General features: G+C 37.6%; 1 protein-coding gene across 2 annotated transcripts in view; it reads right to left on the bottom strand.

The window, feature by feature from the left end:
- The window catches only part of DDX10 (DEAD-box helicase 10), a 191,828-nt gene that overhangs the window by 137,677 nt on the left and 35,597 nt on the right, over positions 1 to 18,554 (bottom strand). For both annotated transcript variants that reach the window (XR_013926326.1, XM_080377188.1), the window contains exons 11-12: positions 13,856 to 13,943; positions 7,119 to 7,207 (exon numbers count right to left, since the gene is read on the bottom strand). Coding sequence is in view for 1 of the 2 variants with exons in the window: in XM_080377188.1 (XP_080233314.1) it covers positions 7,119 to 7,207; positions 13,856 to 13,943 (177 nt within the window). In the remaining variant the exon portion in view is untranslated. The remainder of the gene's footprint in view (positions 1 to 7,118; positions 7,208 to 13,855; positions 13,944 to 18,554) is intronic.

Below are 18,554 nucleotides of genomic sequence, written 5' to 3'. Positions count from 1 at the left end.
CTAAAATGGCTACATAGACACACATGCTCACACACATAGAAAAGACTAGTCTCTTTCGATGCAGATTATGCACAGTTATACACCACCTCTCCTCTCAATGCTGCTCATATAGACAGCATTATGTCTTACCTTTACAACACTGCTCTGAATAAAGAAACGTGAGTTATGTCACAGAGGAAAAATAAAATCTATACTTCCTGGTGGAAATGTCATTAGAAACAATCCATCAAGCATCCAAACAGTATGGCAGAGCAGCAAAAGTGGACTCTAGGCCCCAGAAAGCCTTGAACTGTTAATGGTAGCCAGTGGAACTGAGCAATCAGCAGGAAAGGCACCCTGCTTAAATAACAAACAAACAAACAACTCAAAGGCAACCACACCTGTGATTAAACAGGGCAGTTTTGGTACTGGCCACAGGTTAAAACACTGAAAAGTGGACATGAACCAAAAAGCAGCCCACACTGTTAGGATGAGGAACAAGTTTTTCAATTACTAAAGTCTTAATTTTAACGTAAAGTTAATTTGTTCAAGTATTTCTGACAAGCAATTAACAGCAATAATAAAGCAAATAGATTTTTATATCAAAGGAAGGTTTTATCCAGTGTATTTTGCAGTTACTGACAGTGCACTATTGAGAGGATAACACAATGCATTTGGGAACTGGAATTAGAGCAACCAGCAATCTTAAACTTGTTTCAGTGTTCAACAACTAACAGTAATTACCTTTGCAATGAAACTAAGCGTTAAAAGTTTGGCCTATTGACTAACTGGAACAAAAACAGTCAAACAAAGCAGATGTCATGCTTCACTGCAGCAGCTGGAGGAGATTCAAACCTGGAACTGGGCCTTAGCACCAGACACAGTAAAACACATATAAAGAGATTGCTGCGATGTCAATGAATGTGCAATCTCTTCAGCAAGGCGATCGAAGTAGCAGAAAAAATCCTTTGCAAGAGAAACACTTTATTGCTTTTTGAGATTTCACAACATTATTCTACACAAAGTATTGCTGACAGCTGTTTACAAAGTACTGCAAGCAGCAGTAGTACTGTATGGCAACTACACAATCTGTGCTCACTTCTCTTTCTCATGCAGACAGACACAATGTACACAGGGTTGCAAATACGAAATCCCACCTGCCAGACTGCTGTTCTGCACTGTCATCTTATTTTAATAACAGCGTAAAATTAATTACCAGTTAAGTGTTGGCCAATTTTTCTACACTGCTTAGCAAACCTACCAAGACCAGTGCTATCAGAATTCAAATGACATATGAACCAGAAGAACACCACCTGCAGACTTGGGGAGGGAAGATGTTAAGATCAAATTTTCTGAGAAAGTAATACTAGATAAGCTTAAAGGAAGCTGCGTACAAACCAATCCCAAATACTCTTGATTACCTATCTTCTCAAAGAAATGTCAGCATTCTGCCTCTTTTCCAGAGTATATTCCAACCAGCGAAAAATCTGGGACAAACACATTCCACTACTGCTAAAATTTCTTCATATTGTAAGATTTGACAGTTTCTTTAGAATTCATTTCTTAACCATTTGCCAGATCTAAAGTTCAGTCATACTAAAAAAAAACAAAAAAAAACCCACAGAATACATGAACCAGCTTTTCTTTCCATCAACTAGAAAGGACAAGACTCATTTTCCATTAGATGCTACTCAGATTAGATTCCATTAGATGCTACTCAGATCACAATCCTACTCCAACTGAGTTACAGCTATTCTTTGATTTTAGTCCTGGCATTTCATACACTCTTCTGGAATAAAAGTATGCAAGGTTTTCTCATAAAGACAGACAAAAAAAGTAGGTAAGCTATTTAGTGAGATTTCATAAATTCTAACGCAGAACAGTAAAAACATGCTAACAGCACATTGTAGTCCTCAGCTGACAAACCAAGAAACAATCCTGTTTCATATTTTGGTGTGAAATACAATGATTTCTTGGAAGAAAGCTCTTACAGAAAGACATTTTAAATCGGCTTCTAAAAGCAATACTAAAACCAAAGGATTCTTTTGCTGCTATAAATGGAAGTACAGCCGACTGTTCTATTCATCAACAGAAACTAAGATGGCCATATATCATCATTCCCTAACAATGGTCAGGGAATTCATAGAAGTAACTGAACAAAACCCCTACAATGCTCAGATACCTCCCCTTCAATTCAAAGCAAGTTGACAAAGATTTTCAGGAAATAAGGTAAAAGAGTAAAACTCCAAAGAAAGAACATTGTATGGCTTCAAAAACAATACCACTTTTGTTTGCTATTTAATAAGGAAAATCAAACTTAGCAAATGTTTTTTAAAATTCATTCAAATGAATGGTGTAACAGACTTAAAACACTGCCTTTTCTGAGGTTTGTTAATTAAGCTCATACAAACATCCTGAGTATGTTTACATTAACACAGTAACTTCACTATGCCTCTATTTGTTTTGGGTAAAAAGCTGGGCAACTCTCAACTCTTTAGAAAGACAGAATCTTAGACACTCAGTGCAAAATCTGTCCTTGCACAAAACAAGTAACAGAAAATTTAAGACCAGTATAATCTTTTAATTTTTAAGTATCACCTAAGTTCCTAATATGCACCTACAAGATTTCCAGTCCTTTTTGAAATATAAGCCCATTCTAAAGAACGTGAAGGTCACTTCTGCAGAACTGCTGTACAACAATTTTGTACAAGTTAGTGCTTCACTCTAATACTAAAGCTACTACATTTACTAAATAGATTAGACATATTCCATTAGTGAACTTCTCCAGAATGATTTGAACATATAAAAAGCACAGTGATTTCTTTTACTATAGAACAGGTACAGACAAAGATTTAAAATAGCCTGGAAAAGGTTAAATAATCCCAGAAGCTATATCAAGAGAAGAAATGTGGTATTACTTGCCTTGCAATATATGCTACATCTACATTTAACATTTAAAATGTTTGCAGAAGACAGGATGAGCAACCATTTGAAAACAGCAGAGAGCAAATCAACTGAAGTGACACAAATCTGAATCAACAAGCTTTCCAAATGGTCTGATTAATAATCAAAATGAACAGAGAATTTGCTTTTGCTGTGTTGTTTACTTTACTAGCCAGTTTTATCCCTTCCACAGTAAAGAGCTCAAATGCACGGTACTCTACTAATAATAAGGAGGGACAAGCTAATCAAGGGTTTATGGGTCAGGATCAAAGAGAAGCCCAACAAAGAGAATGTCATGGTTTTGGAATCCCATCACTTAGAAAACCAAGGTGTAGCCACCTTTACAAAAATAACAGAAGCCCCCACATTGCAGTTACAGACCCTGGTGGTGCTCTTGGTACTTGAGCCACCCCGACACCTGCTCAAAGGGCAACACAGCAGAGCACAAGCAACAGAGATTTCCAGAGTGCATTAAAAATCATTTCTCCAAGTTAGCTGGAACATCAACTCCAAAAGGCACTCTATTGGAACTGCTACTCATGCATATGCAAGTACATTTACTTCTAAGGTGAGTGAAGGTCAATAGCAGGCTTGGCTGCAAAATGAGAAAAGGTAGTTCAAGATCCTAGAAGAAACAAGGATGATGACTAAAAGCATAATGACCCTGGACCTTGAGAGAGGAGACTGCAGCTTATTCAGAGATCTGTATAGCAGGATAAGAAAGCTCAGGAGCTCACAGAAATAGTTACAGAAAACTCGGAAAGGGATGGCTGGATCTCCAAGTGGATGAGAGGGAGTTGCATGAGAAATGCCTGAACTCTACACGTCACTGTAGGGAATATTGAGGTCCGTGTGAGACTGAGATTAACCAGGTAACAGCATGAGAAATACTTTCTGTTAGAAGACTGGAAACTGTAGAAGAATGAAGCTGGGTTAATTATCATTGATAATATACAGCTGTGGGCTGGCTTCAGGGGTGGCGGGTTGGCCGATGTAGATAAGGTGCAGCTGTGGCTGGTTCTGTTAAGGGGTTGAGAGCCAACGAAGGGAGAGCAGCCCAGGAAGAAGCTGAGAGAGGAGAAGGCAGCAGAGGGACTGGCATGAAGAGTATGTTGGTATGAGATGGTAAAAGACCTTGCTGCAGCTTGATTGTTTGGAGAGTGCTGCAACAGGAAACAACTGAGAAAAGCAACTGGGGCAGGTTTTTTAGTTGGAAGGAAACTAGGGTGTAGAAGAGGAAGTGCAAGGGCAGCAAGAAGGAGAGCCAAGAACTTGCAAATGAATGATGAGATGTGCAAACCCTGTGATGGGCGCTGCCTGGGGGACACGATGGGCAGCCCTGTACTTACTCATGGCAGCAAGAACAAGATAACCTCTGCCCTGACCATGCAGTAAGGGTCACGCCGACAACCATAGCCAGGGGGACCCAGGTGAGTGCATTGAGTACTTTCTCTGGTCAGTGAGAAGGCAGATAAATCATGTATCCCGGTATCACCCATTTCAGACTGTTGCTTTGTAACACTGATCTGTAAGCCATACTTGCAAAATTAGCTAGATACTATATTGTGTCTATCAGGTACTTCTCAGAACTTGGCTTCAGCCTGCTTTATTTATTCTTCTATGTACCAATACATGAATAGACAGAGAAAACTATGCTGCATTCCTCTTGGAAGACATGACAAAATTCACAAAGGAAATTGCCTTCCTTGGCAGTCCCTTCAAGCTGTGACTAACCTGTCCATTCAGCACACTCACCTGTTAAGATCTGCTCCTGGAGACTGATATATATATATATATATTTTCAGATCTAACAAAATGAAATATTTTACTTCTCAGGCATTTTAAATCCCTGCCTCCTCTTCACCTTGTCTCCTATTCAGAAGGCCAGACTAATTAGTTATTCCTTTCCACCCTGTTGTTTGTTTACATTCTCTTATGCTTTCAAAGCTGTCGTTTGCAATGAAAAGACAAATTTCTCTTTTATGCAAACATCAAGGTTCTCCCTCACCAAACTTAAATGCTGCCTATGTTAACATAAGGCCTGTGCAAGTCCTCCTCCAGCAAATTATTCTTGATAGCAATTTGTAATGAGAGGATACTGGAGAGAATAGTCATGTACCATAGCTGAAAGGTGACCAATCTCTAGAATACATGTGTGTATAAACGCACACATACTTTGTTTTATATATAGTTTTCTAGATCTAAGACTTTTATATAATGTAAGAATAATTTTATATAATATAGAAAAATCTGAAAGACTACTGTTTTTCCTGCAGACTCAATCAAACAGAGCTTAAGAGAATTTCAGTGCACAGACGTACCAGAAGAGAGAGCAACAGAGAAAGTGGGCAAACAGCCTGACAGACTGAAATGCAAACCTGACAGGGGCATCAAGCAGCCTATTTTCTCCGCAGGATTTTTAGCGGAGTAACATCTATCAAGCTAGCAGTAAATCTCCACAGAAAGGCTGAAATACTTTTCAGAGCATACACGCAGACACTGAAGGGAAGAAAGGATTCTCATTCTAGGTTTCGCTATGAGCTTTGTGCACAGAACCTAAACCAAGGTTGCTTCTGAATGCAGAATTCAAACATAACTGACTCTGAGGTCCTTTCAGATAAATTAAGCTGACTGATCCACTGTATCAGTGGATGTGCACTGAATTGAAAGCCAGAGGACTGTGAGGTGTATTTATGTAGACTATCAGTCTGGAGAGCAGGGAAGAAGAGTGCCAACAAACTGTTCATTTAGAGCAGAACCTCCAAATTACCTCCCAGATTTATTATCTTCTGACTCTTTGATTACGCTTCCATATATTTCAGAGTCTTGACTAAACCCTCCTACTCTCTCCAAACAACTGTCTGGTTTCTTCCATTTTAATACAGCAATGACTTATTGGTAACTTTGCAATGCTGTGATTAGAATTGATTTTGATGGAAGGACCAAATCCTGGCACAGAGGCCTGAGAAGAACAGAACTATAGACTACTCTGTCCACATCAGTATCAGATACTAGATGATACACCATGCTGAAATCCAAAAAGAGGCACTGGGATTCTGAAAATTCAGCATTACCACCATCTTTCAGTTGCTTTCTTAAACACTGGTTACATTTGTGTGGTCATCCCTCTTAGCCCTAATCTTCTGCCACTTAAAATTAGCATAGCAAGGCCTATAATAAGGACTTAATGATGTTGACAAATCACACAGGTGAAGGGTCAGGCAATGCATGTAGTGAATTTTTTTCAAGTTTCTGCTAGTTCTCCTTTTTAAAAATTTCTCAGTCCATAAAGTAAGAAGGCATCTTTTATAATAGGCTGATGTACCTTAAAAAACAATTGTGTTAATTGCAGCACAGCACAGGAAGACCAGGTGTTCCACAGTCTAGCAATTTGTCACATTTTAGTTCATTATGCCATGTGCTGACAAGTTTGAAGAATTAAGTATTCTCTGTATGAAATCCCAGAGACATAAAATTAATTTACCATGCACCTCTGAGCACCTTTCTGCTCCCTTCTGACTACCCCTATGTCCCATGAGACTATTTGAAAACTTCACATCTTAAAACAATCTCAGGTGGTTGTCATCTATAAAGTCAACCTGTCAAAATTAATTTCCCTCCCATACAAAATGTGGAATGGTTCACATATGTACAAAAAAAGACATAGTAAAATAGATGCTATTCAGTTCAGTGCAGATCTGTACCAACCACACTGAACCTTCTGAAAAGTAATTTACCTCCAAGGAGCAATGTCCCAATCACACTCAAAATGAGACTGCAATATATCATCTTTAGATACCCCAATTTATTTTTAAATATTACAGTTTAAGAGGCTGACATTTAGCTATGAGTCTGAAGGGTGAATCGGGGGGGAGGGGGGGGGGCGACGACGGACGGATGGACGACGAAAAGAAACCATACCTATTGTTCTCTATCCTTTTATTTCACAAGTTTTGTCTTCCACTATATATAGCAAATGTACCTTCTGCTGTAAAAGTTATTTATTTCTCTCTGTAGACATGTATTGGTTTTACACTTAAATTCTAGTTAGAAAGTCCTGGAAAGTATGCAAAAAGCACAGCATAAATATGAAAGTCTAAATACATTATAATATAGTCCAATTTTGTGTGTTAACATCATCAAAATGGCTATTTAAAGCTATCATAATTTTCACTTTCCAAGTTGATCATACTTACAGGGCATATTCTGCTAGAGGCAATTTGAAAACATCAAATACTTCCTTATTCTTCATTAAGTAAACTGAGCGCAAGTAGGATACAAAACACTGAAAGAAAAAAAAAGTGTTTAACTAAAAAAGAAACCATGCAATTACCAACATATGAAACTAACATTATACTTTTGCTCTAAATACAAAACAAAATTTCACTATTAAGTGGTCTAACACTGATTTCAGACTGAAATTCTTTTACACAATACCCACCAGCCAAAATTTATCAGTACTACAGAAGTGATGCAACTTTAAGTATAGAAATATTTCATTAAATGCACATTAATTGGCTGAATTTCTCAACAGTGCCATGTTCAAATTTGTGAGAAGGAAACATCACAGATTTAATGTTTTATTTCTCCCAGCTCTTCTCAGTGTTGTTATGCTATTCTGATACCTGAATCGGGTGGACAGACTGCTGCTATCAGTCTGAGATGTCTTGACTTAACCTTAGCTACTAACAGAAAGTGATTCAACTCAATGTAGTTGCCTTTCACCGTGGCCCAAAATAATTCATATTACCTTGCACCTGCCACCAGCTCATCATGTACACAACTGTGAGTCAATGAATGCAACTCAGGTGACCAACATAAATTCACTATACAGCATTTACTAAGACCAGTTCAAGGTTGAAGTTTCAATTAATCCTAGACTTTCATCAAGAAAACTGGAAGCACTGAGTAACAGAATAGCTTTATCTTGTGTTGCATTTTCACTCCATTCTTCCCAAAAGGAAATAGTCTTATTTTCCTCATGTTTCTCTTACATAGTTTACTTTTGCCTATCAGCAGCAGCGTAAGTACTGGAATAGTCTAAGTATCAGAAAAGATGCTCGGATTTCTGTTGCTTGTAACCTAATTTCTAACATATGCCAAAACTCCTATCTACAAGGCTTAAATCAGCAAACACAAGTAACAACAGCAAATCAGGCTCACAGGGTTATATTTAAGCATACTATAATCACACCCTTGTTCCGCTATATACAGGCACCTGTCAGAGAAAATTATTTTATTAATAATTCATCTGGAATTAAAAAAAAAAAATAATAAATCTACTTCTTGTTAACCTGAGACAGAGGAGGAAAAGACCCAACAGTTAGAAGCATCAATCTCATGGGGATTCTGTAAATGCTTATAAGAAAAAAAAATTTCCAAAGGTGCTTAATTTACTGTCTCATATTTCTTTTCAATGTCATAAAGTCAGACTTTGCCCCTTGGCAAACTGAAATAAAAACTATTAATTGTAAGATATGTTGAGCTAGGAGTTACATTTCCCAAGCTGCCCAACACTGCGTTACAGAGGTAAATTTTCATTTCCTCATTTTTCCAAATGTTAAATTTTTCAGTAAAGTTTCCTGTCCAGATTATGTCTTCAATTAATTTCAGCAGGGGAAGGTGCTAGCACAATCTATTCAGCTGCTACAAAGAATGACACGTGGAATAAAACCCTTGCTTGCTCACATTAAATTATTAATACTTTAACAAAGATAACTAGTCCCCTTTAGGAAAAGACTTCAAATTTGACAGATCTCATTAATCTATTGCTGTCTAGCAAGCAGTGATGAAAATAAATAACAGAACCTCTTGTCTGTTGTGACAGATCAAAAAAAGCAAGTTAGCACAAGAAATATCTTTTTTTTTTCTGTGAATGAGAGCTGCAGATGTGAAGATCTGTATGAGTCACTGCATGCCAACAACCTGCTGGATAATCTATTACTAGTATATCTTTTGTACATATGGTCTAGAAATTAGTAAGTGATAGATAAGGGGCAGAAAGAGCACACCTTTTGCACATGCATCAAGCTCTACAATAACTAAGAATGAACCACCAGACAAATGCCAGATGTTCTAACTCACACCTATCAGCTGTCAACAGGGTTCAGGCCACTGAGACTCAAAAAAAATTTTCAAGTTTGTCATGGACTGTATGCAGAATGGCATTGCTCTTTGTTCAAAGAAATGGACATCTAATTAAGGTAAGAGGCTCCAAAGATCTTTCAATAGTAATATTTTGATGATTAAACTCTTCAGCTGATCTCACTCTCTGTTATTTCAGGCATTGTGAACACTTCCAGCAAAAGATATTCCCTGCTCCAAGAGCTTACACGAGGTAAATTGGCTTACAGCATAGATACTTTACAAGAAGAGAAATGAAGTACAGAAACAGCAAACTACTACTTTGATTTTGATTTGGTTTCAGTACCTTCACTACAATCTCATGCTAAAATACTGTCATCTCTCTTGGATTTTACTTAATTCTCCTAAGACTTGTTCATTCTGTGCACACACACTGGACAGCTGAGGGAGAGCAAATTCAGTCTGAACTTTTTTCCTACTTTTTTATGAATTGCTGTTGTCTACTGCTACTTTTGCTGTTTTGGTATCACTTGCAATGTTGGGGTTTTTTTGATAACTGAACATTACAAAAATATTGTATGAATTAACTTATAATGGAAAAATGTTATGGTTGGGCATCAGAAATATATTACAGCTCAATTACAATAGCAGCTAAAGGCCCCCAAAACCACCCGAGATTATTGTACAAGTACTAGAAATATGCAAGGCAAGAAGTACTATGCTCTACTAATTTGCTACATTTAAATTTTGATTTACTGATGTATTTCTTGGATAATGGTTTTAAAAGTTAAAACACACCAAATTCAATTTACATGCTGTTTTGACAGAATTCAAAGTAGCAGGGCATGACTAGAATCCCAGGCTGTAACACACTGCACGTCCCTCTGGGTGCAACAAAGAATTTAATGGACAGGCACCACTACAGTGTCCCAGCACCCCCTACACAGTAACATTCAAATTAGCAAGAAAACCACATTCTTTCTTAAACTGTTTTTCAGAACTGGATGAACACGTATTAAATATTAAAATTACAAGAAATGCCAAAAGGCAGCATCAGTCCCTGAGAAGAACTGCAGAGGTTTCAAAGGAGCCCCAATCTGATTCACCCTCTCTTGCCAAGCAACAGCAGAGGAACCATGTCCTATCAAATGAACCATGGCGTTTCTTGAAGCAATTAACAATCAAGAATTTTCTTTTTGTTAAAAAAAGTAAAAGCATCTTGAAGTAAATCAACAAGCCTAGAGGACACAATCACTTAAACCTTATGCCTTCAACACAGTAAACTGCATCCCAGCTGAACTGCGCATAGCTGTGCTGTTTCACTGCTATCTGAACCATTCAGGTAGGGAATTTATTTCTTACAAATGTCAAGAATTTGGCAGCTCGCAACAGACAGACTAGACAGCACAACACTCATGCCTTTGAGAAACCCAGCATTTCAGATAATATCCAAGGTCAGGATTTCATCTGCATTGCTTTTGTCGTTTTATTCACATTGATATGTAAGACTACTGGGGCACATTTGCATAGCATATCTGAACACCCATACTTAAATCTTATTAAGACGGAGAACTTCTATGATAAACCACTTGCCCATACCTCAAGATTTTAAAGCACAACATACATATATATATATACACACACACAGACTGTCTGCAAGACAACACTGCACTGCTACCCATAAAGGAAAAATTGCAAAAAAAATGGCCTGTAAGGGTAATTAAATGGCAATTAAATCTTCCAAAATAATTTCATTTTTAATCTGTAACACTGACAGCCAGACTATGTTTGATTTTATTCTTGTGCTATTTTGAAACTTCATCATTATTTTCTTTTGCCCAATTCAGAATGATCTTTCTCTGACTTTTAAGAGATCTTAAAAAAATCAAAGCCAGAAACACAGAGGTTTATTAGTATTTTCATTTTAAGTAAGATGATGCCAGCTTCCTCCTCCTCTCATCTTCCCCCAACCAGCTGCTCTGTCACTTCTGGTACAAACTGGTGTAACTGCAACTTCCTGTGGCAGTTGCAGATGATCATGTCACCAGTATGAATATGGCACCAGTACATCTGGCCTGTGCAGTGTCAGGATGAAGCTTACGCTGCCATTCCATGCACTACAAGTAATACTTTGTGCTCTACAAAAACCTGGGATACCTGAACACAAGGAATAGTTTCAAAAAGTGGTTCCTCGAACATTGCCTTAAGACATTTTATTCACAAAGCTCCCACTGACTTCCTCAGGCACTTTGATTTAAGACTCCCTGTTAGGAAATTAAGAATGACATTCCTCTGACGCAGTAAGTGTCTCTACTGCAGGTATCCAAGCTAGATCACCTCACAGGCTACCTTTGCAGTGCAAAATAAACTGCCGTTCATCCATCCCAAAGGGTTTTTAAGGTGTCTATATCAGGATGCCTCCTACAAGTGCTCGTTCCTCTCTCTCAGCTATAAATAAAAGCTCAGGAAGACTAGTGCACATAGGACATCTGAAGTTAGGTGAGATGAATCTCAAAGAGTTTTAAATATTGCAACTTGCCTCATTTTAGATTCCAGTTCAACAGAAAGGCTACAACTCTTAGTCTCTCTTTAAGCATTCATGATCTCCTTTTAATTTTAACCTACCATGCAAGTTTACCAGAATATCTCCAGGCACCACCAATCCCCAAAACAGCTCAGACAAATAGAAAGGTATTTACACTAATCCAGAATTTCTGCAATCTTATATTTCTCAGGCTTTGGTATTTCTGGATTTCTGACTATTTGGCCTTTGGAAGTGCTCTTTAGACCTGACCTATATGTATAACAAAAAATAATCTAAACATCTTATTATTCTTCCAATCATCTTGTTTACTTTCATCTCAATTTGAACTCCTGATCTTGCATAGTTTGAAAGACACTTGGTACAACTACAGAATTCATAGACTCATGATTATTCACACAGTTCAAAAACAAACGAACCAACCAACCTCAGAAAACCAACACATTGCAGCACTTCAATAACACAAGTAGTCAGCTCTATCTCAAAGAGTTCATGGCCTAAAAATATTGTAGAACCAGGGAAAGGTCAGAAAACGTATCTAGTGGTGTTAAGAGGCAATGCAATGCCCAGAAATGTTTCACAGGCCATCTTGCATACAAACTGTCATTTACAGCCAGCTCATTCTAGTCCAGGAACCTTCTTAGCTATTTTAAGTTTTCCTACCTTCCCCAAACCTGCTAAAAATCTTGGTGAAATTCACATATAGTTCATGGAGTCTCCCAACACTGATCAGCACAGCAAAGAAATCCCATTCATAGTCCCATACACACATTTCCATCTTACCTGGAAGAGCTATTCTAAGCTATTTTGCCTCTCATTTAAATCCACGTGAAAGTTAAAACGCTTTATTCCATGCATTGGATTTTACCACTGAGAAAGTACAAACTGTTGTATATATTCGGGAGATACAACAATAAAAATTGATAAAGAAAGTGGATACGTGAGGCCTTCATGGTTTCCTATTTTTAACTTCTTAAGCCATGGAATGAGATCTGCTACTTTTCAGTAACTTATTATTATCATCATTATCATTATTTCAAAATGTTCTGTACCAGCTCCCCAGGAAAAGTCCCCTCAGGAAGAACTACCAACTTACCTATCCCCTCCAACCAAAAGGGTTACTGAACTGAAAAGGGTACGTAGTCCTATTCCTCATCATGAACCAAGGATACATGACAAAAACAAAGATGTATTTGTACTAATTTAACAGCTTTATGCTTTACAGAATCACAGAATAGTTGAAGTTGAAAGGAACCTCCAGAGATCGTGCAGTCTAGACCCCTGCTCGAAGCAAGGTCAGCTAGAGCATGCTGCTCAGGAACACACCCAGTTTATAATAACCAACAATGGAGATTGTGAGCATGGTTGAATACTGGAACAGGCTGCACAATTTATTATTTTTTTTCTTGGGTTTAAATGGAGGGGTTTTGTATATAAGTTTTTGCCCATCGCCTCCTCTCCTGTCACAGGGCACCACTCAGAAGACTCTAACTCAGTCTAACACATACTTCTCTCCTAATAGACAAGATATTATAAGTGCTCAATCATCTCTGTGGTTCTTCATTGGTCTTGCCTCCTGTACGTCCATGTCTTTCTTGTACTGGAAGCCCAGAATCAAGCTTTGTGCTCCAGAAGTGTCTCACCAGGGCTGAGCAGAGGGGAAGGGAAGGACCACCTCCCTTGACCTGCCAGCAACACTCTACCTGATGACACTCAGAACACATTGGCCTTCTTTGCTGCAAAGACATGTCATTGGCTCATGTTCAGTCACGTTCACTATGCCAATTGATTGCCCCAAGTCCTTTTCTGCAAAGCTGCTTTCCAGCCATTTGATCCCAGCCTGTACTGGTGTATGGAGTTCCTCCTCCCCAGGTTCAGATCTCAAACAGCTGGGAAAGACTCAAACAAAACAGTAAAAACCCTCAAACAGCTGAGAAGCAGTAACTACTAAAGCAAAAATTACTTTCATACCCAAGACTCTGAAGAAAATACATGCTCACCTATGTCTTAACTTTGGCAGCACAGCCACAGCCGGACAGGTGGCTCTTCAGCTATCAGCATCATGTGCTCATCAGAGCCAGTGCTGAGCCTATATGAACTCACACAGGTTATACAGGCATACTTACCACCAACTGCTAATACATAACTATTGTTTCTACTGATGCTGTGTTTTAAAGCTTAAAACTCAGAATAATTTAGCAGTTCCAAACACTGCTGCTAGGGCATACACGAGCAGGTCAGTTATTCCAGTAGCAGTTCTATTCAACTAGCATGCCTCAAAGGACTATAGTGCAGCAGATGACTTACCCTTTGCGCTTTGTCTTTTAACTCCTGATCTTGAGCTAAGAAAGCTTGCATCCTCTTTTGGATGTCTGTAAGTTTTTCAGGATTAATTCTAATTTAAAAAAAAAAGTTAGTTTTAATTATTAGAACATACAAAAATAAGCACCTAAAAAGTTCTCAAGAGTATCTTAATGTCTTTTGCCTTGCTTTAATATGCATAAAGTTATTACCACTGTGAAACAACTTAGAATGGAACCATATTAAGGATGAATTCTACACTCCTCAAACAATACAGAAAAGACAAATGGGAGCTCTGACTTTTTATCTAGAGAAGAGTTTTCAGTGAAGGTGGTGAAACTTCTTCCAAAGAAAAGCCAAAAATTGGCAGTGAAAAACTTCCTGAATGTATAAAAATGCTGAAAAAAAAAAAACGGAAGCATAATGTATCCTAGTACTCCTTTGCACTGAGATAGCAGTCTTCATAAGGAAATTCCCAGCATTTTTGAAAGTTTAAATAAGATCCATTGCCCTGGGAATACTGACGTTTAAGTACTTCTTTCTTACAGCCAGATGAGCAAAAACACAGGACACTGAGATCAAAAAGATTTAAGAGCTCCTCAAGATATTGATCAGGTGAATAAAGAACCATGACTGTATTAGAGAAAATACCATTAAACCTAGTAAGAATCCTAGTAAGTTCTATCCCAGACTCTGGATTTTTACACTTATTCCAGTGAGCCCCATACTATTCCAGGTTTATTTGCCCAGATCTTTTCTTACCTACTTCTGGGTTTGATCTGCTAATACCACTTAAGTGTATCATACAACCTACCAAACATGGTAGGAGGTTACACCACAAGCAGAGGTCAAAAGAGATGCACAACTAGCAGCTTTCTTAGTCTGTTTCTTGCTGCTGTGTGCCATGTCATCCCACACTGTACAACAAAACACAGCCTTTGCTAGAGTCAAGAAAAAAAAAAAAAAAAGAACCACAGTCATGCTTCTTTAACATTAAGTTTGTGTAAAAAACAGCTCCGATTAAAATACTAGGCAAGAAACATTTTACAGTCATTTTTTGTAACATAAGCCATTATGATCTTCTATTATTCTTACTAAATATGAAAGCAGCAATTAAGCAAGGGGTTGGAGAGTATTACCAAAGAATACTTTCATTTATAGACATCAAGCTTTATTCCCTCATCATTTCAATTTCTTATTGCTGTCAGATACAGCCAGTAGAAAACTCCAGTTTGCACACAAGAGCTATTTAGCTACAGTTTTAGTGAAAGATCAAAAAGCTGAGTTCCAGTTTCAAGCCAGCACATAATTTGCTCTGAAAGCGTAAAGACATAAGAAATAAAAGAAGAGGAATGAAAAATTCATGTGGGGGCCAAACTGACCAACAAGTCTTTGAAATGCAATGCAGGATGGAATGCACACAAGACACCAAAGACAGAAAAAGTAAATAAACAGAAGGCTCTTCTAGATTTTATTCTATAAAGCAAGATTGAGAAGGTAACAATAATAATATTTATGATCCTAATAAAGGAAAAATGGTAGAATAGCAAAATAAAAGCAATGGCTAGCTTAATACGAAATTGTAGAAAGTACAAAAACAAAGCATGCTACCTCACTACAGAGGAAAGACAGGAGGAAGAGTAAAAAAGGTGGATAGATGAAGTCAACATGTTTACAATGACCTGAAACTCAAAAAGAAAGCTTGAAGTAGAACTGAGGACAAGTATAAAAACAACACAAACACACTGGGATAAAATAAGAATTGCAAGCACACAATGAGATAAAAAGAGTAAAGAAGGGATAGCATGAATAACAAAAAAAAAGCAAACAATAATAAAAAAGCATGAACACCAGTAGTGAGACAGCCCACAGAAGTGTTAGATTGCTGTTAAGTTATGGGAAAGCTACTAAGAGATGACCTCAAGACACTTAAATTAGCCAGTGTCTTTTCCCCCCTTGTCTTCACTCAATGTGGCAGCTGCAATCAAACAGCTAATAGCAGCCACATCACAGTCCAAGCTCACATCAGAATTGCAGGACAACAGGTACCTTGATAAATCAGCTAGGTCAAAAGAAATTTGCTGCATAGCAACTACAGAAAGTCAAAGCACAATGAGACATAGTTGTATCTATTCTTGATAACTCATCAGAGAAAGATAAAAATCTATGAGACAGGGCAGGTAAACATAGTGCTCATCTTCAAAAGAGACAAAAAAAGAAGTTAATAATGTAACTTTTTTTCTTGACACCAAAGAACAACTTGTAAGTGTGTAAAGAAAATAAGAAAACACACAATGGCCAACATAGTTTAGTCAGAAGCAAAACATGACTAATCAGCTTGGCTATCCTCCATAGCAGCATAGCAGGCTTTAAGAACAGGAAAGAAATAGCAGGTGTCATATTCGGTGTCAGCAAAGCATCTGGCCATTGCACATTCTCACAGGCTAGGAAAACATGGTCTCCATGAAATCTTTAAATAAAAGCAAAATTGTCCTTGGAGCTGTACTCAAAGGGTAGCTGGGACTGTCAACTACTCACTGTTGTCACTGTCAAACTCAAAATGCATACTGAGTTCCAATTCTCACCTGGGCCCACTCTTAGTCTTTATTTTCTATGACTTGATTATTGTAGGAATAAGATTCATTATTTACAGGGGACAATATGTCATTGGGGCTCCAAACATAATGGAAAATAATCTTAGACTGTTTTGTTGATTGCACATAAATTATAGTAATTTAGAAATTTGCAAGAAAAGTGTTTGAAAGACAGAAAATACAAGATACTTTACAATTAAAAGCATGGCAAGATAATGTGGTACACATTTAAGCAATGTCAACCAAGAATATGGTGCCCTAAGCACACTTTGAGGTTATGCAATTGTTAACGATTAAGTTTGCAACACTGAATATTAAAGGAAAAAAAAAAAAGGTTCATTATACTGGATTCTCTCCCCTCCAATACTGTACCATGACAGCCACTCACTGGCGAGATGCCGCCTCATGCCGGGATTCCAAAAATAAGAAAGCTGGTTATTGTTAATGAGTTTCCATGTTATTTCCTTCTGAACAAATACATTTTTAATAATAATTATATACACATGACTATTTGGAGAGACAAACCTAAAATCTAAACACTTAAATGAATTATCATAATTTATGTTTGACTAAACAGCTAAGAACCAGTGAGCAAGAACCAACTATGCAAAGACTAGAAGGGGATTTTATGACATTGTCTGTCATTTTAACTATGCTGTTTTTCTTTTCTTACTCTGTGGGCACAAGCCTTCCCTTTAAAGAGTAGTATAAACTTTTGAAACTGTTGTTTTGCCTAGCAGTTGCGTTAACGGCCACACTTGATTATGTCATGATGTAACTATGAACTCAGCTTGCTTGGTCTTACGAACTGATCAGACAGCACTCTATCTCCTAGTTAACATGCACTCTTGCTTTCCTCTCACTTCCCCCATTTTTAACACCAGGATACAAGCACTGCTTTAACTAGATACTCTCTCTTCCCCATGCCCTCCAAAGCAAAACTTAAACAAAAAAAGCTCAACGAACACCAAAAAGGCCGTATCGCCATGCTGTACCAAAACAGTTTCCATATTCCACCCAGCAGCAAGCTTTGCTCTGTGCTTTTGGCCTGGAACGTGGCTCCCATGATGACACTGGGCAACCTGGATCACTGGAGAAGAGGACAAAGAGCTGGGATCTGTGGAAGGCTGCTCAGAGTTGCCAGCCTCACACCAGCAGGTCACATACAGGTGCATAATCACACTGGTTAGCGACATCAATGGATTGTCCTACAGTAATCATGGTAACTGGGAGGCAGCAATTTTTTAACAGTCAAATAATTCCTCAATATTACTATTACTGTCATGTGGAATACATATCCAAGTATTCTCCACTGTCAGAAAAAAAGAAGGTGTTTTGTCGTTATTGTTGTTTTCTTCAAGAACCACATTTTTGTCATAGTATTACATTATGGGTATCTACATCTTTGCACTTCCTTTGTTAAAAATTTTTAGACACAGAATTTGTTACGATACCCCCTTAGGAAGCAGCTCTTATCTTGTTACCCAACAAAATTGGATGCGATGAAGTAGTCTCAATGTATTATCAAAAATAATTTCAGTTTATAATGCGCATCTTAAACTTGAAATTATAAACTCCTTATAAATGGGTACATAATACTTAATACTTCAGAATATCTTTTTGCCATATTTGAATGCTCAAAAATATGGTATTTATTATTACATAATTTGCATTTTCTCTTGCTCTGTTTAAACGACAAAAAATAGAGTATTTTTAAAAGCACTACCTGTAAATTGGCAGCTTGTGCTTATTAGAAAGGAATGCTATACCAACAGCATCTACCAGGAGCTTAGATTTAAAATTACAAATTAAGAAAACAGCCCAACCCTAGCATTTTGAATAGGTATTCAAGAAACAAAAAAAGTGCTTCCCCCCTCTCCTTTCAAGTTATGGAATTATTTTAAAAGCTCTGGCTAAATGAAATAAAGAAATGTTGAGAGCTGTTTGCAAGTCAGAAAATACAAAACAAGGAATGTAACAGAAAACGGGTTCTTGTGATCCCTACGCACAACAACAGGTTAACAAGATCAGCAAAACAAACACTTTGACAGTGATGTTTTAGAAACAAAAAACTTTCAGAATTAATTTCAGAAGTTCAAAGAGCTAAACTC

The sequence above is a fragment of the Falco punctatus genome (assembly GCF_963210335.1).
Source record: "Falco punctatus genome assembly, chromosome: 2".
NCBI classification, from domain to species: domain Eukaryota; kingdom Metazoa; phylum Chordata; class Aves; order Falconiformes; family Falconidae; genus Falco; species Falco punctatus.
Note: the sequence above shows the minus strand (reverse complement) of the source record. Positions and strands in the feature narration are given on the sequence as shown.